Raw genomic sequence first — 21,189 nt, forward strand, 5'->3', positions numbered from 1 at the left:
GTAAAGAATCTGCCTGCAATGTAGAAGATGCGGGTTCAAACCCTGGGTTGGGAAGATTCCCTGGAGGAGGAAATGGTAACCCACTCCCATATTCTTGCCTGGGAAATCTCACGGACCGAGGAGTCCGGAGGGCTACAGTCCATGGGGTTGCAGAGTCAGACACAACTTAGCGACTAAACAATAAACAACAACAATACGAACAAAAACTGCATGGAGGAGCTCTCCCCAAAGCAGTTGGTGCCAACTTCCCAATTTACAGAAAAGTTTTCTAGAAGAATGGTATCTCACCATGAGGAAAATGGAGACAGAGGATGGCAAACGTACTATGTGAGCGTCACAGGTAGAAACAAAGTTTTGGGTTTCTACACCTTATTCCCCATCAGTTCAGTTCAGTTCAGTTCAGTCACTCAGTCGTGTTCGACTGTTTGCGACCCCGTGAATCGCAGCAAGCCAGGCCTCCCTGTCCATCACCAACTCCCGGAGTTCACTCAGACTCACATCCATCGAGTCAGTGATGCCATCCAGCCATCTCACCCTCTGTCATCCCCTTCTCCTCCTGCCCCCAATCCCTCCCAGCATCAGTCTTTTTCAATGAGTCAACTCTCCTAGAAAGTGATTTTTTAAGTCTTTACCAGATCATAAATACATTTTTTCCACCTGCTTAGACCCTAAAAGAAAGTCAAAGTGACAGAAAAATTAAAGCAAAAGTTAAAAAAACACACACACATAATATGACTGTCCTTCCCCTTTGGTTTAGTTTTCATAAGAATCTTCGACTGTGGCATGTTGCTGCAGGCAGATAATTAAATTCTCACAGTAGAAGGAAATGAAATGACGGAGGATGTTGGGTTTTCAAAGTGAGGGGTGGCGTGAGCAAATCAAAAGTCAATTTACAGTTGAGTGGCACAGTATAAAGAGGAGACTGGTTTTCGTGTTAAACATTTGGGGACCATTGTTAACTGTGTGTAAATTGGAAGTCTATATCTGCATGAACTAAGTGTATGAATTCTGGGGACTCACTTACCCTCTGTAAGCTTTCATTTCTCTTTTTTCAAATGGAGACAACAGTATGTATCTCCTGTAGCAGCTGTGAAACAACGTGATAATCGATGTATTCAATAACCATCTCAAGCCCAGTAAGTCTGCCTATAGCTCATGGAAGAAAGAACTTCAGATGTACCTGGTTTGCCACTCTGTCTAGTTATTTTATTGTCTCAAGGTTTATCCAGGATATTTGGTCATTTAAAAACACGCTCACATCCTCTCATGAGCTTTAGCCCTGGTGATATAGTATTTGATGTATATTTCTTGTAAGACTTCCCTGGTGGTTCAGATGGTAAAGCATCTGCCTACAATGTGAGAGACCCAGGTTTGATCCCTGAGTCGGGACGAAACCCTGGAGAAGGAAATGGCAACCCACTCCAGTACTCCTGCCTAGAAAATCCCACGGACGGAGGAGCCTGGTAAACTATAGTCCGTGGGGTCGCAGAATCGGACACAAGTGAACGACTTCACTTTCTTTTCTTTCATTCTTTCTTGTAAGAAAATGTGTTTGTTTCATCTGTTAATAGATAAAAAGGGATAAAGAATACTCAGGGCATTTGGAATAAATGAACTGCCGTTTCCCAGATGTCTCTACACAGCATTCACTGAACCTTTAGAAATCTTGGGGTGGGGAATTCCCTGGTGGTCCAGTGGTTAAGACTGTGCTTCCACCGCAGAGGACGCAAGCTTGATCTCTGATGGGGGAACTAAGATCCTGTATGTGGTGTGGTCAAAAGAAAAAAAAAACCTTGAAATGGAGGGGCTTCTTCCTCTCTTTGGGTTTGGGGTATGAAGGACCTTTTTTTCCCTCATGTATACCAAGATTTAAATTAGAACTAATGGAAATCTGGGCTCATATTCCTACTCAGAGTGGATATGGGGATCATTTGTTCTAACATCCAACCCATTATGGGAATTTCCTCCAGATTTTATCTTGTTATTTCTTCCAGTTATGGGGAGTTCACATCCTCAAATTCCTTCTCCATTTATGAAATTTATTCCTAAATTTTCATTTCAGACAAGTTGGAGAAGGCTTAATTTTCTTCCTTGTATTGTCTGGCCATCCCCCCTCAATCATTACGAAGACATGAGTCCCAGCATCCCAGGATATCATCCAGCACAATTTGGCCCAACTAATATATTTAATAAATGAAGACAGGCTTCTGGGAAATAAATGTAAAACAAATGTGATAAGAAGAGATAAGTTGAAATCCCAAAGAGGCAAATGAGGTGGCCACCATGGGTACCAAGGTCAATATATCAGGTGGAATTTCCCCACAGTCCAGAAAATAATTCCGAGCATCTCAGGTTCTGAAAGTGCAGCCCTTCAGCTTTCACAGAGACACTGGCTCTGGAAAATGAATCACAAGACAAAATTCCAAGAAATACTCACTGATAAATCAGAATTTCCATTTTAAAATCTGCAATGAGAAATAAAACTGTCTTTCACATGGTGAGTGCTCAACAAATGTTTGTTGAATCAATAAATGAGTGTTAAGTAGATTAGAACACTTTGGCTGCTGGCTGTTTAGTGATGTTTTGTCCCAGGGAAGTCTACCCAGAAAACAACAAGAGTGTTAGAATACTTCTTGTAAATGTATTAATCAAAAGAGATAAGCATTTGATGATAAGTTATCAGATCTTGATACAGTCAACCTCATTATCAATAAGATATTTGCCAAGAAGACTTGAACATTTATCTTTAGTGGTCAGAAAGAACACTCTTTCTGACTCTTTAATTCTTCTTTGCTTTCTGCCATAAGGGTAGTGTCATCTGAAAATCTGAGGTTATTGATATTTCTCCCAGCAATCTTGATTCCAGCTTGTGCTTCATCCAGCCTGGCATTTCACATGATGTACTCTGCATATAAGTTAAATAAGCAGGGTGACAATTTACAACTTTGATGTATTCCTTTCCCAATTTGGAACCAGTCTGTTTTTCCATGTCCAGTTCTAACTGTTGCTTCTTGACCTGCATACAGATTTCTCAGGAGGCAGGTGAGGTGGTCTGGTAGTTCTATCTCCTTAAGAATTTTCCACAGTTTGTCATGATCCACACAGTCAAAGGCTTTGGCATAGTCAATAAAGCAGAAGTAGATGTTTTTCTTGAACTCTCTTGCTTTCTCAATGATCCAACGGATGTTGGCAATTTGATCTCTGGTTCCCCTGCATTTTCTCAATCCAGCTTGAACACCTGGAATTTCACAGTTCACATACTGTTGAAGCCTCACTTGGAGAATTTTGACCATTACTTTGCTAGCGTGTGAGATAAGTGTGGTTGTGCAGTAGTTTGAACTTCTTTGGCATTGTCTTTCTTTGGGAGAGTTGGACTATAAAGAAAGCTGAGCACCGAAGAATTGATGCTTTTGAACTCTGGTGTTGGAGAAGACTCTTGAGAGTCCCCTGGACTGAAAGGAGATCCAACCAGTCCATCCTAAAGGAAATCAGTCCTGAATAGTCATTGGAAGGACTGATGCTGAAGCTGAAACTCCAATACTTTGGCCACCTGATGCGAGGAACTGACTCATTGGAGAAGACCCTGATGCTGGGAAAGATTGAAGGCAGGAGGAGAAGGGGATGACAGAGGATTAGATGGTTGGATGGCATCAACTGCCTTGATGGACATGAGTTTGAGCAAGCTGCAAGAGTTATGATGGACAGGGAAGCCCAGCATGCTGCAGTCCACGGGGTAGCAAAGAGTCGGACATGACTGACCGACTGAACTGAACTGAGTGGTCAGAAAACCTCCTCTGCACACATGTAAGCAACTGCACTAACAATGGGCCTGGCTTAGGAAAATGCGAAGATTTCCTTATGAACTTAGATTTCTTCTATCCAAGTGGAGTGTTCTCAGTTAAACTATTTTTAGATTAGAGTCCTGGTTTTATTTTTAACTATAGAACAAAAGAATTCTATTTGTCTGTGCTTGTGATGTTATTGACCCCTGGTGACTTGTAATTGTGAAGAAGTATAATCCCTGTGGCGGATTCATTCTGATATTTGGCAAAACTAATACAATTATGTAAAGTTTAAAAATAAAATAAAATTAGAAAAAAAAAAAAAGAAACACACACACACACACAAAAAAGAATTCTATTTGTTCAAATGCATCCATCTGTTCCCATTTAATTCATCTGGTCTATATTTTGTCACTGTCTTCGCCTTACCAACCCTTATTTTGTCATTCTTCTCTTAAGACATCATGTTTATGTCCAGAAATACTTCATTCCAGCAGTGAGGCCTCAGGAATCCCCCTGGTCACTTTGATGAGACTTAATTATTTCTTAATTTTCTATCAGTATGACATTTACAAATCAGTTTTAGGATCTAATTTATCCAGATTCCATTACTACAGATCATAGTAGCAATTACTGAAGGAGTCATTTTCAGGCCATACTCCCCAGTTTCTAAAGACCCTTATACACATGACCCTATTTTCAAATACTAACATCAATTCAGTTCTACTTATCTTTAGGACTTCTGTAGTTTCTTTTTGATCCCCTTCTTCCAACCAGTATCCAAACTGATGCTAACTCCTTGATCAACTGGAGAACCAACCATAGCACATTGTGATCCTAAATCATTCTTTCCTCCTCCTTCTTCATACACTGCTTGGATTCTACCAAGCTGCCCCATCTATCTCAGCAGAGGTTCATACGGGACACAATTTCACAGGCATTTGTGGACAGCATGAGCTTTCTTTAGAGCGATACAAGTAGAGAAGGAGGTTATCAAATACTCCTTTGTCACAGTTGGTAGTGGAAAGGGTCTCATGCGCATTCTGAAAACCAAACCCAAATGGCAAAGACCAGTCTTCGAGGAGGCAAGACGCCTTGTGTTGACTGTCACCCTGAGGGCCAAAAATTCGTAGTCAAATCAGCTCCCGTCCTTCTAGGCCAAATGCCAGCGGTGCCAGTGGTGGGCTCTTCTGAAAAGCACCCAAAGAACATTCAGAATAGAAGAATACCATGAAGAGAATTTACCAACCATAATTACGACAATTTTCTCTTGCCCTAAATAGCCACTAATTTCCCCGTGCCCTAAATAGCCACCAATCTCCCTCTCTTTACTGTTAATGAAGCAAAGGAGCACACTGAAGTATTTCTAATTTGGAGGAGCCAAGGGAGTCTGCATGGGCCATTAGCAGCAGAGAGCTTCATTACTAGGGGAAGAAGTCTCTCCCTGAACTTCGCGTGGCTTTATGTGCAAGAAATCAGGAGGCAACCAGTCCATTTGAAATGTTAACCCTTACCTTGGTGTCAACAACAGCTCCTGGATACAATCAAAAAGACAAGAAAACTACAAGCTTTTCCTTTTCTATGAGGGAGCATATATTTTTTTTTTAAATCACCAAGGCTGTTTTTAATTCAGGGACATCTTCCTTTAGAAATATAACAGTTTATCACTTGATAAATATCAAGTTTATCACTTGATAAACTCCCCAACCAAAGTCCCAAGTCACAATACTCGTTGCATCAACAGTTCTGTAATTTAGTGCCCAGATACTATGTGGAACTGTTGAGTGTATACTGCCCACAGAGGATTTGTTAGGTAATCAACAACACCAATGAGAACAAATATTAACTCCCCGGTTTGTGTTTACCATTGGCTTACACTTAATCTCTGTGTATTACGACAAACACTTCACTGAGCTCTAAATGCCCTCTCTTTGGAACAATTGTGAAGTAAACCCTTTATAATTTTGCATCTCCTAAGCCAACACATCATAATAACTAGCCCCAAATGGTGCTGTCAGCATCGCCTGGATATTCATGCTTGCTGATGTTACTCTCATCTTTTACTGCACAAAGAAGACAAAATCAAAATGTTGAGCACAGCCAACAGATTTTTGTGTCTTTATTTTTCTCTGCTACTGCTAAATCACTTCAATCGTGTCCGACTCTGTGTGACCCCATAGACAGCAGCCCAACAGGCAGCCCACCAGCCCACCATGCGACCCTTTCCACTACTATCCGTCCCTGGGATTCTCCAAGCAAGAACACTGGAATGGGTTGCCATTTCCTCCTCCAATGCATGAAAGTGAAAAGTGAAAGTGAAGTCGTTCAGTCGTGTCCGACTCTTTGCAACCCCATGGACTGCAGCCTACCAGGCTCTTCTGTCCATGGGATTTTCCAGGTAAGAGTACTGGAGTGGGGTGCCATTGCCTTCTCTTATTATTTTTCTCTAGCATCTTTAAAATACACTGGACTCCTAAGAAGTTCTTGTCAGAGGCTCTCCACGTCTTTTGTTTTGAAGAGTCTTATTTTTGCATAAGTAGCCCATCTTACACAGATTGCTAATTAACTGTGCTATCCCCTTGCTTTTGTGGCTTATAAATAAACTGCCTCTCCCCATTGGTAAATAACAATAACAAACACATTTTTAACAAAAAGAAAAAAAGAAGCCTTTGTCAGAAGATGACTATTCTATCTACCTATCTGCCATCACCCAGTACTATCTGATGTGTGTCAATAAGAAGTTTTCTGTATACACTCTTATTGACGGAGAAACAAATATTTCTCCTTCTGAGTAAGAAACCTAAAAAGAGAAAAGAAATCATAACCCTCAGTCTTTGCCCCAAACTTGTAACAATCCTTAAATTCACATAAAAAATAGCACAAGTACAGGGATGCAAGCCATGCGATTTAATTATCTTGCATTTCTAGGGACCCCTTCTACACTGTTAGGGCTTCCCTGGTGGCTCAGATGGTAAAGAATTTGCCTGCACTGCAGGAGACCCGGGTTTGATCCCTTGGTTGGGAAGATCCCCTGGAGAAGGGAATGGCTACCCACTCCAGTATAGTTGCCTGGAGAATTCCATGGACAGAGGAGCCTGGCAGGCTACATTCCATAGGGTCACAGAGAGTCAGACAGGACTGAACAACTCACACTTTCACTTTCACTTCACCCACACACTGTTAGTGGGAATGTAAGCTGGTGCAGCTACTGTGTAAAACAGCTCGGAGGCTCCTTAGAAAACTAACAACAGAATTATCATATGATCCAGCAATCCCACTGCTGGGCATATGTCTGGACAAAACTATAATTCAAAAAGATACATGCACCCCTCTGTTCATAGCAGCACTGTTCACAATAGCCAAGACACGGAAGCAAACTGAATGCCCATTGACAGATGAGTGGATAAAAATGATTTTTATGGCCAGTGGAATATTACTTGGCCATAAAAAGGAATGAAATAATACCATTTGCAGCAACATGGATACAGCTAGAGATTATCATACTAAGTAAACTAAGAAAGAGGAAGAAAAATACTGTATGATATCACTTAAATGTGGAATCTAAAATATGGCTCAAATGAAGGAAATGGCAACCCACTCCAGTGTTCTTGCCTGGAGAATCCCAGGGACGGGGGAGCCTGGTGGGCTGCTGTCTATGGGGTCGCACAGAGTCGGACATGACTGAAGTGACTTAGCATAGCATAGCATAAAACAGAAATAGATTCATAGATGTAGAGATCAGACGTGTGGTTGCCAAGGGAGTAGAAGGAAAACAGATGGACTGAAAGTGTGAAGTTGGTAGATGTAAGCTATTACATTTAAAACGGATAAACAACAAGGTCCTAATGTAGAGCACAGGGAAGTATATTCACTATCCCGTGGTAAACCACAATGGAAAAGAATGTTTACAAAAAACATATATATGTATATAACTGAGTCACCTTGCTATACAGCAGAGACTGGCCCGATATTGCAAATCAACTACGCTTCAACAAAAAAATAATAATCCTTGCATTTCTGGTAGGTATATCCTGACATCATGGGTCCTCCATGATGGAGGATTCAAAGTCATTCTCCATGACTTTGCTGATGTATATTTCTGTTTATCTCTTCTCAGAGTCAGCTAAAGCAATAATGATTGTTAAGTCCCCAAATCAGCCTAGCATCTCCTCAGACATAGTATTTACAGTTTTTGCAACATACTTGACAAAAATTCTTGCCTGTTACACCTTCATCCTTGAAGAGAAGCAGTAGCTATCTATACTCTATCTACCCATACTTTAGATTCTATTGCATCTCTAGCTTAATCTGTGGGATGAAGTTGGTATGGCTATCTCAGAATATGAGAATACTACCCTTAGAGCTACACAACTGCAAGGTAGACAACTACTTGTCAGGAATATTGAAAAACAATTCCATGCAGGCAGGTAGTTACAAAGCCCACCCTCCCTTTTATCCCTATGCACACTTGGTACGGTAGGACTGACTGACACCTGCCCACAAGTTCATCACCAGCCCTTCTTCCCAACTCCATGTTCAGTGACATCATGATGTTAGCCTTAGCCCAGTCATGTGAGAGTATTTCCACCAAGGAATTAGGCAAACGCTACAAATCAGGCTTTTTATTCTAGTCGTAAAACAGGTACCAGCACACCCCTGGGCCCCTTTATTATTCATGAAATTTAATAACCGTGGAGTATTATTGATGCTATTCCTTGGTTTGGGCTCCATTTTTAGGTTTAGTTCTTCTTCTATTTTACTTCTGTAACCTCTGCTGCCTAGAGAGGATAAAACTTCTTGGAATTTCCCTGTCTCACATGTTTTTTATTTTTTTGAGAACTGAAAAGATACCATTAGTGATGCTATGCCTATTTATCCCTAGGAAGAGAGTTAGGCGATTGTTAGAGGAAAAGCTAGGCCACAATTTCCATTTGAACTCTTCTTTACTTTTACATTCAAGAGGCAGGGGGTGCCTCGTACTCTGAATACTGACACATTAAGAGCAGTTCCATAGGTAAACACTGAATGTAAGCTCTACAGGAGAGGATATTAAGCAAGATCTAAGAATCAAGGTGATCAACAACAACATTAACCTTTTCTAGGAGAAATAGGAAGGAAGAAACAGAAAGCATTGGGGGCATGAGTGAATCAAAAACTGTGTCCGGAAAGACTCCAGATTCCATGACTTTCTGGGAGGTTTCTGGATCAGTGCGATGTCTCGTGACTATTGGAAAGTGTTCCCTGTCTTTCAAGAATTGGATTAAGTTTCATTTGAACAAACTTAATTCCCTTGCCAGGCATTTGTTTCTCAGAAACATAATTATCTATATTTTATTCTATTAGTAGTAACTTTATATGTTGTTTTATCAATCATAAATGTAGAGGCTTTCGAAAGACAACATTTACTGAGCACTTACTTCGTGCCCGACAACGACCCCGTGAGTGAAGTAACATTTTGCTCTTTTTACTGTCTTGAGAACTGAAGCAGAAAGAGGTGAAGTAACTTGTCCAGGAACATACCTAGGAAGTGGCGGAGGGAGGGTGGTTTATGATTTATACCCACAAATGATTCTTAATTACTTCTTTATTCTTCAGCCTTTGAAAAATAATTTCAAACATATGCATATAGCCAGACTTTCTTTTATGTACTTCCTATTAAAACTCAGAACGACTGGTTGGCCAACCTACAACATCTTGTAAACTCTTTTAATTTCCCCCACATTCGGTTCAGTACGTAATTGGAAGACAGATCAAGGCTTGATTTACTGATATTTGAATAAATCTGTATCAACTGAAAGAGCTGTAGAGTGCTCTAAACCAAAAAAACAAATAATTCCCAGATGGTAATTGTGAAAGTTGGTTCTCATTCTCCCCATCACAATTCTGTGCATCTATACCACCAGGAAAAGAAAATGCTTGCAAATGTATGCAAACTGCTATTTCAGTAGGGGTGGGGTAGGGGCGGGGTTGAGAAGAAATCAGCTGTTAAAATAAATTGTCTGATCAACTGACAGCCCCAGGCAAGCAAAAGCCCAGAAGACATTATGAAAGGATATTCTTAAGTATTTGATGTTTCTAGGAATTTTAGAAATAACGACAGGATAGTATTTTAATCCTGGATCTTCTAAAGAAAAGTTAAGTGCTGTGGACTCCTCATAAATAGGTCCTAAGAGAGAAATGGACAATAAGAACATGAGAGGAAGATTTGGGGGAGTCCACAATTTCTTAAATGATATTTATGTATTCAATACTAATTTTATTGAGTCACTTTACGTTCAACGTGGTATTGGGTACCATAATAGAAACAAACAAATCCCGTTATCCTTGTCCTACTTACCATGAATGAGAAGGGAGGGGTGATTTACAAGCTATGTAGGAGTGTGAGTATTGATTAGAGAAAGTACAGACAGCCAGCACACAGCAGGGATACAATGCTGTGCAGAAAGCTCGGGGAAGCTCACCAGAGTAAACTACCTTCATGCTGAGTTCATGGAAGCTGAACCTTTTGGATCAAAAAACACAAAGAAGTTGAGTGTGTCTGAAGCTTAAAATTTAGGGAAAGGAGGGCAGAGCATTGAGAAAGGATCCTAGAAGTATAGCACAAAAAGGAGTAGGTCATGAAGTGCCCTTGAGACGTTAAAAATGGTCGGCTTTCACTGGGAGGCACTGGGAAGGTCCTGATGAAGCCTCAGCAAGGGAATGTGTGGATGGCAGGACCAGATCTGATCTACAAAGACTCACAAGTTTAAGGACAGGATCCCAGCAAGGTGGCAAGCTAAGTGGCCGCTGCAGTTAAACAGGTGGCATCTGAGTGTCAATTTGGACTAGAGAAGTTGGGAAGGACAGAAGTAGTAAAACTCAAAAGGGATTTTTTTTTAGGAGATGAAATGGACTGGACATGGTAGGTGATTTCTGTGAGCAGATGAGTCAAGGATAACTCCCATTTCTGGTTCAGGTAATTGCATCGTTTGTCTGAACACCCAGAGATTCTTAACACCCAATAGGTCCATGGAATAAAGACCTTAAGTTTGGTTTTGACAGGTTGTGTTTGAGATGGCTGCTGAATACTCTAACAGAAATATTGAAAGCACTACCACTTAATGGAAATACAATGCAAGCCATAAATGCAAGCCACAGATAGAACCTTAAATTTTATCATAGCCATATTAAAAAATGTAAAAGAAACAAATAAAATTAATTTAATAATATATTTAACCCAATATATTCAAAATCTTATCATTTCAAGATGATCAATATAAACAAATCATTGAGCTATTTTACATCCTTTTTTTCATACAAAGTCTTAGAGACAAGATGCATAATTTGCACTTCCAGCACATCTCCATTTGGATGAGCCACATTTCACGTGTTCAGTGGCCACCTGTGGTAAGTGACTACAATACTGGACAGGGCAGATCCTAAGGGCAGTTGGATAAATGGGTCTGGACTTCCATAAAGCACCATCAGTGAATGTTAACTGAAGCTATGGAACAGTCCAGATCATTTGGGAAGAGAATAACTTGAAAGCTTCTTGAAGAATCTTAAGGAACACTAGCATTGAAGGGTCAGGAAGAAAAGCTTACAAAGGAGGTCTAGAAGGAGCACACAGTACCCTACTGGTGACACGATCCTTGTCCCAAGTAAGCATCTCTACACAGAAGAAATTTAGGATTAATGAATCCAGGGACTATGTGAGCCATTTTGCCATGATGAGGCCTCTGGAGCAAATGGTGCTGACATTTTTCTGAAATGAGGTCCTGACTTCTACTGGTAGAGCTACCACTTCCTGGTCTTATCAGGAAGGATGGGGTTGAGAGAAAGAGATTGGTAGAAACAGAAGTCAGGAAAGAAATGCTATCCTGAACACCAGTGGCCCCTTAAGAAAGCACATTTTAGAACTTGTAGTGAGAGAGAACTCACCCAGACTAAAATGTCATTATTTTTAACAAAACAGAATTTCGACTCTGCCTCGTAGAGGGTAGGAAACTTTTCTTCACCAAAATATTAATTATTATTGCCAACTTTAAACATTTCTATGCCTTGGTCAACACAACTGTGAGGATGAAGTCAGAGGAAGCTACGAAACCAGAAGTGCCCATCACTCTTGGAAAAGGTAGTGAGGGAAGAAGGTTGTCAATGTCAAACACAGAACCTATAGTGAACATGGGCCAGGAGGAGCCTCCGAGGAAGAGCTCACGCCCCAAGTACTCAGTTGTTAGTTAGGGGGCAGGGTTGCCCCGTTTAGGCAGCTGTGCAGACCTCACGCCCTACCCTCTAGGAACCTGGGCTGAGGAGGCAGGAGGGGGCTAAATGTTGAAAGGAAAGAGGGCAGGGACCATGTGCCACATCAGATCCCCATCAGCAAGCAACCCCAAAAGATGGGGACTGTGAGAGCTTTGCAAATCAACTCTTAGGGTGCACGCTCCAGGGAAAACAGCACAGCAAATCAGTCCTTTCTCCACGAAATGCCACAAAGTTTGTATCTACGTGGAATTCAAATTGCTCATTAGCTCTGACATGTTCCTAATGAGGTTATAATGCTCTGGGACAGAGATCAAGTCACTGAACACAAATAACTGGGGATAGAATCTGGAAAGATCAAGTTAGAAAGATCTTAAGGCAGTGCTTCTAAAACTTGAGTATAAATTCCCCAGGGGTCCTGACTCAGAACGTCTAGGCTGAGTTTGAGATTCTCTGCATCTAGTCCCAGGTCCCACTGATGCACTCTGACTAGCAAGGCCTTAGAGATCATCTAATCTAACCATCTCACCCCAGAGATGAGGACACAGGGCTAAGAGACTCAGAACTGGGAGTGTGCTGAGCCTCCCTTGGGCTTGGAGTCATTGAGCATTTGTCCACAGATTTGTGAATCAACCTGAAAATGTTTAAACAGAAGCCTAGGGAGTAGGGTGACCAACCATCTTGGTTTTCTCAAGACTGAAGGGGTTTCTGGGACATGAGATTTTTTATTTTAAAACCAAGAAAATTCCAAACAAACCAAGGCAAGTGTTTCACCCTAGTAGGGATCTTCTGAATCTACTCAGAATACAGTATCAGGATTATTCTCCTTTAGACCTTGTCAGTCCTTGAGTGCTGGGACCATGACTTGCTGCCAGAGCAAGCACCTAGGTGTCCTGCCCTGAAGACCTCCAAGAACAGATGCTCAGAAGGATTACAACTGCAGAGGCTTCTAATGCCACACTGCTAAATGCCACCTTCAGAGACAGTCTCTCAGTAGGTTTTCAAGACATAGAAAAGGAATATCAAGAACCCAGAGAAATCAGTGTTATACAAGCACATAATGTTCTTTTTAACTACACAAATCTATTTTTTCATTAAAAAAACATGCATATAAGAAATAAATGGTTCACTTTTGTAAACCTCAAAATGCCATTAAAAACATCTTTTTTAAAATCACAAAAATAATAAAAATCAGGATGCATCCCTAAGAATCAAAGGCATGCTCTGCATAATCAAAATGATTAGAAATGAAAACATATTGCTCCATACTGTTATTACTCACTGGAATTGGGTCCATTAACATTAGATAGAATAATAAACAGCTTGAAAAGTAAAAGTGGAATGTTTTCAGACAATTCCATGCTAGCAGGGTATCACTAAGGTGTCTAAAGCAGAATGTCAAGATACAGATGGCATATGCATTCAGAATGCAGACTTAGTGTAAACCTGACCATACTGACTCCCTTTCTGTGGAGTTTACCTGTTTAAATAAGATGCCAGCATGATCTGGCTGAAGCACCTGACTTAATATTCATGAAGTTAGGACACTTAAAACAAAGGAGAGAAAGGAGTGTGGCTAATTATATACAATGCATTTGAAATAGGTAAATGGTAGAACCCTAGTCACTCAGCAATCATTATCTGGAAATTAAAGGGGGCAGAAGCAATCCTATTATGCATTATAAACAGCCAAGCTCCTGACTTAATAGTAGGCCAAGTAGCATAAACAAGGAGTTCTTGCTCCAATATTAAATAGGATATGTATTGTACAAATCCAATAGCTCACAAAATTAACAAGGAAAATGAACTGGTGTGAAGCAACTTCACAAGTAATAGGGAGCATCAGCAATGCTTCCCTGGAGCATAGCAAACACTTAAAAAGAGCTCAGGGAGAGGAGGTGCATATAAATGAGAATGGACAATACTGGAATTTATTAATACTCCTCTTAATTTAAATACATTTCAATTTTTTGTTGGTTGCAAGTCTTTTTGAGAGGAAATTATTAACTCAAAATGCCAATAGTGGTCAAGGGCTATGAGATGTGGTCCACTATTATTGAAAATAAGCTGTCATTTAAATCAGCCTAAAACTACCATAAACTTATGATCTGACAGCTGTCAAAATTATCCCATATCACTTCTGTAGACCTGAATACACCAAACGGAATCTGCAAAACAATTTCTCTTCTACAAATATCAACAACCTGAATGATATATACGTGTCCATTGACAAGTCAAAATGTAGAGTTAATTCAACTTACAAACCAATAGACATCCGATGAAAGAGAACATTTTCCTCACAGACACTGCCATGGACAAGCTGGCTGAAGCTAGCTTTGACCACACAAGAAGCTGGAAGTGTTTCCACAGAAGCAAGAATGTGACTTCTATTTTTTCCAGACAGAGACCCATCCAAGTCTTCCAAAATGGCTGCATGAGGAGATGGAAATGCTACCAAGTTCGGAGAGTTCATAAACTTCAGCTGGTTGGTCTTCACAGTAAACCCACCTGTAAGTTGGGAGAAAGACTGTGACACAGGGGCACAAAAGAAGGTGATCACAAATGGCAACTGAAGTCACTGAGTTATTCTCAGTATTTTAAAATTGCATGTTTATACAGTTTAACAATTTGCTGACTGATTTGTCCAAGAAAAAATATATATCCTGAGTTGACTATGTGTCAGGCTCTGTGCTATGTGCTGCAGACAGAGTGAAATGAGAGTAGTAGGGGCATTGTCCTCATGCAGCCTGTATTCTCAGGCAGTGATTCCCAACCAGGGGTGGTTTGCCCTGCAGGGGACATTTGGTACCATCTGCAAGCATTTTTGGCTGTCACAACTGAGTGGACAGCAGGGCATCTGGTGGGAAGAGGCAAGGATGCTACCCAGCATTCTACAAGGCACAGGGGAGCCCCCACAACAAACAATTATCCAGTCCCAAATGCCAAGGGTGAGAAATGGCGGTCTACTGGGAGTGACACCGAACATTACTAATTACCAAATGCTAAAGGTCCTGAGGGCTGGTCTTTCCATCTCTCTGCTCTAGTTCTTCTAAGGCAAATCTAACCCCACTTCTTATGAGATTTATACTTTAAACATTTGCCCTCAAGAGCCATATTCAATCAGTCACATGGACAAATAGTAACACATTTGATAGGTATCAGCTCTCGGGCTACATGTCTTAGCAGGGTTTCCCCCGCACCCCCTTCATATGATTCACTGGTTCTGCTATTAGTCAGTTGCCCAGGAAGAAACAATGGCAGTGGTCTTCTAATACTCACCCCACCCTGTCATTAAAATTTAAAAACTCAGGACACATCTCTTAGATATATGCTACCATATTGCTATATTATGTATCTTATAAAACACATAAAAAAAGGAAAAATGTAAAATAAGATATAAACAAAGAGAGGCCCTAATGCTTTCGTTCTCATCCCAGTAGAGTCTGTGCACTCAACTGTCATTCATTCAAGATGCTACAATTCCACCTCAGAAACTTCTGTGTGTGTCTGTGCTAGTCACTCAGTCGTGTCCAACTCTTTTTGACCCCATGGACTGTAGTCCGCCAGGCTCCTCTGTCCTCTGTCATCTCAAGGAAGGAATACAGGATTAGGTAGCCATTCCCTTCTCCAGGGGATCTTCCCAACCCCGGGATCAAACCCAGGTCTCCTCCCTTGTAGGCAGATTCTTTACCATCTGAGCCACCAGGAAAGCAACTTGTTGCTTATCTAACACCACATGCAGTTCTATAAGTCAGCTATATTGTATTTCTTTGCAACTTCTTAATCATAACTTGCTCTTTGAATTTTTTTTTGCATAGGCTATTCCTAATATGTAAAAACTTTTCTCTGCCTCTTCCTCTTGCAAACTTCTCTTCACCCTTCTAAATCCTGCTCAAGGTAATCTATGATAAAGTCTACCTGACCCCCTTCCTTGCTGTTGCCCTCATTGACCTTGCTCAATCCTCAAGTACTGGATTCATCATACTATTACATTCATTGGCTCAGACATTTATTCTTGTGCCTAGATGGAAAGCTCCTGGAAGACAAGAACTATGTGCTTTTCATCTCTGTACCACTCAGGTCCTTAAACAGAATCTGGACTAAATAGTTTTTAAACAAATGAAAGAGATGGCTTAGCCAAGGACATCCAGGGAGAAGAAATCAGAGCTCATAAGGAATATCTTGCTCCTTTTCAGTGTCTTATGAATGATATGAGACAGTGAAGCTTCTAACTGAGGAATTAATATTTGAAGTGATTGTCTTAAGGCATTTTTCATTCCTATTATTATTACTACAATCTTAAACTCAGATGCCACCCAAATAAAAACAATTTTTGGCTCTGTCTATAGAGGGGGGATAAAAAGCAAAGTGGAGACTTACTGATTATTCATTTAATTAAAAAAGCAAACAATTATCTAAATTGGCAATTCAAACCACAAGAGCATATTTACTTGAACCACTTGGTTTGTCTGTTTACAACGATCAAATCAACTAGATTGCTCTCTAGTTCTTTCGCCTTAGCCCATGAGTTCTCCAAGGTATTTCTCACCACCTCTGAGATGTGGTTAACAAGTGAACAAGAATTCTTATGGTCTCTCTGTGTGTACAAAAAGCCTTGGGCTGTTGAAACCATAAGGTTCCTGGACTCTAGCTCTTTCAGGAAAGCTTGTATGTGTATTAGTTCATATCCATATGTATATCCATCCAACTCCATTCATTGATTTAATCAGTGAACCTACTGGGCACCAGACTACTGGTTACTAAGGATAAAACTCTGAGCAAAAGAGGTGTGATCAGATATAGAGAATAAACTAGTGGCTACCAGTGGGGAGAGGGACATGGGTAGGGCACAGTAAGGGAGAGGCTTAAGGCGTACAAACTACTATGTACAAAGTAAATTAGCTACAAGGATATATTGTACAGCACAGGGAAGATAGTCAATACTTTTAAGAACTTTAAATGGAGTGTAATCCATAAAAATATTGAATAACTATGTTGTACAGAAACTAATACAATATTGTAAATCAACTATACTTCAATATGAGAGAGAGCTGTGGTCCCTGCATTTGTGAAGCTCAGAATCCAGCAGAGACATGGAACTATCATAATAGAGTATGACAGGCACCAGGCAGGGAAAGGCCAGGGAGCTGCAAGAACCATATTGGGAGCACCTGGCCTCCTCTAGAATTTCTTTTAGGAGATTTGAGCAGTTCAGTCACTAAGTCATGTCCAACTCTGAGACCCCATGGACTGCAGCACACAAGGCTTCCCTGTCATTTACTATCTCCCAGAGTTTGCTCAAATTCATGTCCATTGATTCAGTGATGCTATTTAACCATCTTGTCCTCTGCCGCCCCCTTCTCCTCTTGCCTTCACCCTTTCCCAGCATCAGGGTCTTTTTCAATGAATCAGCTCTTCACATCAGGTGGCCAAAATATTGGAACTTCAGCATTAGTCCTTCCAGTGAATATTTAGGGTTGATTTCCTTTAGGATTGACTAGTTTGATCTCCCTGCTGTCCAAAGGACTCTCAAGAGTCTTCTCCAGCACCAGAAATTGAAAGCATCAATTCTTTGGTGCTCAGTCTTCTTCATGGTACAACTCTCATACTTGCACATGACTATTGGAAAAACCATAGCTTTGACTATACACACTTTTGTCAGCAAAGTGATGTTGATGTTTCTGCTTTTTAATATGCTGTCTAGGTTTGTCATAGCTTTCCTTCCAAGGAGCAAGCATCTTTTAATTTCATGGCTGCAGTCACCATCCACAGTGATTTTGGAGCCCAAGAAAATAAAATCTGTCACTGCTTCCATTTTTTTCCCCTTCTTTTGCCATGAAGTAATGGTTCCAGATGCCACAATTTTAGTTTTTTGAATGTTGAGTTTTAAACCAGGTTTTTCACTCTCCTCTTTCACCCTCATCAAGAAGATCTTTAGTTCCTCTTAAAGAAATCTCGTAAGTAAAAGAAATAATGATTCCCAATGGCTTTGACACTATTTATCACATTTATGTGCATACTGGACTTATTTACTAGTTTTATTATTTGTCTTATCTACTCAAACAACTTACCCTGTCCTTGGGAGCAGCCTGAACAGGTCCTGATGGCCACACAGTGAGTGAGATCAAAATTCACAAAGGTTGTGTTAGAAACTCTCAGTTCCCACCTTCTGGGAGATTTGATCCCAGCTGACATACACAGGTTTGCCTGTGATTTGGAAAGGGGATAAGGAAAGAAACATAAGAGAACCGGCCAAATGAAATACAATTTTAATACATGAATAAAAGCAACTAAGTGAGTAAAAAGACAAGCTACAGACTAAGAGAAAATATTTGTAAAGCACATACATATCACAAAGGATCACAATGCAATATCCTGCACACCTGTTAGAGGGTTAAATAAAAATTAGTGACAAAACAAACCCTGATGAAGAAAAAAAAAATAATTGAAATTTTCATACACTGCTGGTGGGAATGCAAAATGGCAAAAACACTGTGGAAAATTGTTTGGTACTTTTTAACAAAGTTAACATAATCTTATTATTGATCTAGGGGCTTCCCAAGTGGTGCTAGTGGTAAAGATCCTGCCTGACAATGCGGGAGCCGTAACAGACACAGGCTTTATCCCTGGGTCAGGAAGATCCCCTGGAGGAAGGCAAGACAACCCATTCCAATACTCTTGCCTGGAGAATTTCATGGACAAAAGAGCCTGGCAGGCTACAGTCCATGGGGTCTCAAAGAGTCAGACAGGACTGAAGCGACTTGGCATGCATGCACATATCACTGACCTAACAATTCAACTCCTAAGCATTTACTTTAGAGAAATGAAAACTTGCTGCTGCTGCTGCTGCTGCTAAGCCGCTCTAGTCGTGTCCAACTCTGTGCGACACCACAGACAGCAGCCCACCAGGTTCCGCCGTCCCTGGGATTCTCCAGGCAAGAATACCAGAGTGGGTTGCCATTTCCTTCTCCAGTGCATGAAAGTGAAGAGTGAAAGTGAAGTCGCTCGGTCATGTCCGACTCTAGCGACCCCATGGACTGCAGCCTACCAGGTCCTCCATCTATGGGATTTTCCAGGCAAAAGTACTGGAGTGGAGAGCTATTGCCTTCTCCAATGAAAACTTAGGTTCATACAAAAGCCTTAAACAGATGGGTGAGACAATTTTATTTGTAGTCAATCACCAAATCTGGAAACAGTTCAAATGTCCTTCAACAAATGAATAAACTGTGGTACATCCATATAGTGGAATACTGTCCCCCACAATAATAAGGAATAAAATACTGTTTCTTGCAGCAAGTTAGATAAATACCAAAGGTATCTGCCAGTGAAAGAAGTCAGTCTCAAAAGGTTACATATTATGTTATCCCATTTGTATGACTGTTGAAAAGAAAAAGCTGCAGTGACAGGGAATAGATTAGTGACCTCCACGGGGATGTGAAAAGAAGGTGTAGCTACAGAGATGGAGCCAAAGGGAGGGCTTTTTCAGGCTGATGCAACTGTTCCATATCTTAGTGGTAGTTACATAAATCTACTCATATGTTAAAAATTTACAGAACTGTACATCAAAAAGTCCATTTTACTGTATGTCAATATAAAAAAATAAATATTAAAAAGTCTAAAAAACAACAAAAACTGCTTCCAGGATTTCCTGTAAAACCTCTTCAACAAACACCATCTAATCAAGCTGTTACTGCCTCACTCTTTCACTGCCCAAAATAGATGTATGTTGAGGATCACCAGAAACTGTCAAGAGTCTCCACCTGGAAGACAGTGAGAAAAAGAAACAAACAGGAGAAACAAAACCCAGTGGAGACAATGCCAGTATAGAAATCAGAAGGGAAACTTAATAACACCAGCGAAATAAGACTATCATGTTCATGAAAGAAGAAGCCTAAAAAGAAATTTTTCAGAAAAAAAATAATAGGAGAGTAGAATTAATACATTAAATAGAAAAAAACATCTAAGAAAGTAGGATAAAAAGGCAACGGGAAATCAGAGAGAAATTACGAAGATTACAGAAGTAATTCAGGAAAGCTAATATCAAAATAATGAGTTTAAATAAAACAGAAAATATAGAGGACATAATTATCAAAGAAATAAGTAAAGAAAATTTCCCAAAAGGAAAGGATATGACTTTGCAGACTGAAAAGTCCTGCCCACTGCCTAGCAGAGTGGTTAGAAGAAAAAGCCATAGCAAAGTTACATCATACTGAAATTACAAATACCAGGGACAAGGATGAGATCCCAAAAATCTCCAAAGAGGAAAAACTAATAGGTTACATATAAAAGACTTAGAATTAGAGTATCTATAAACTGGGTTTTTTGTGTGTTTTTTTTGCAAAGTCACTCAGCTATATACATTTGTGTTGTTTAGCCACTAAGTCATGTCTGACCGTTTTGCGATCCCATGGACTGTAGCCCACCAGGCTCCTCTCTCTATGGGATTTACCCAGCAAAAATATTGGAGTAGGTTTCCATTTCTTTCTCCAGGGGATCTTCCTGACCCAGGGGTCAAACCAAATCTCCTGCATTGCAGGCAGATTCTTTACCATTGAGCCACTGGGGAAGTCCTCCAGTTACATATACATCCCTTTTAAAATTACTTTCCATTATGGTTTATCACAGGATATTGAATACAGTTCCCTGTTTATCCATCCTATATATGGTTTCCATGAAGCATCTAAAAACCCTTTAACTTCAGGACTAGAAGATAGAAGACGATGAAGCATCAACTCCAAAGCATCAAGGCAAAGTGAACTCCAACCTAGTGGTCTATAGTAACAACCTTCCAAGAACGGGGTCTCCATTTTTAGGTCAAAATCTTTACCTTCCACAGACCATCAGTTTAAAAAGTTGCCATAGGCTAAAACAATGAGAGTTAAATCAGAAAAGAGGAAGATGGGGCAAATAGGAACAAGAATACTACAGAGACATGAAGAAATTCTACAGAATGTTGGTCAAGAGAAATTCCAAGACCTAGCTCTGAAACACTTTTTGCAAACCGGTGGTACAAGTTAAACACTTGGGATTGTGTGGGGTTTGGCATCATCCACTAAAGCTAAAGGGCCAGCCTCTGAGCCAGCAGTTTTAAAATCTGGCACATACTCAACAGATATGCATGCTTGTGAACACCAAGATACATAGAGAAGATTGTTCGTAACATCTT

The 21,189-nt window shown here is 40.4% G+C and overlaps 1 protein-coding gene across 9 annotated transcripts in view; it reads right to left on the bottom strand.

Annotated features, from left to right (window-relative positions):
* Window positions 1-21,189, bottom strand: part of PKHD1 (PKHD1 ciliary IPT domain containing fibrocystin/polyductin) — a 443,740-nt gene that overhangs the window by 215,471 nt on the left and 207,080 nt on the right. For all 9 annotated transcript variants that reach the window (XR_015152761.1, XM_086370763.1, XM_086370767.1 and 6 more), the window contains 2 exons: window positions 18,095-18,230; window positions 14,285-14,531 (listed from right to left, as the gene is read on the bottom strand). Coding sequence is in view for 8 of the 9 variants with exons in the window: in XM_086370763.1 (XP_086226889.1) it covers window positions 14,285-14,531; window positions 18,095-18,230 (383 nt within the window). In the remaining variant the exon portion in view is untranslated. The remainder of the gene's footprint in view (window positions 1-14,284; window positions 14,532-18,094; window positions 18,231-21,189) is intronic.

The sequence above is a fragment of the Bos grunniens genome, chromosome 23 (assembly GCF_055505025.1).
Source record: "Bos grunniens cultivar Pamir isolate PY7600 chromosome 23, Bosgru_T2T1.0, whole genome shotgun sequence".
NCBI lineage: Eukaryota > Metazoa > Chordata > Mammalia > Artiodactyla > Bovidae > Bos > Bos grunniens.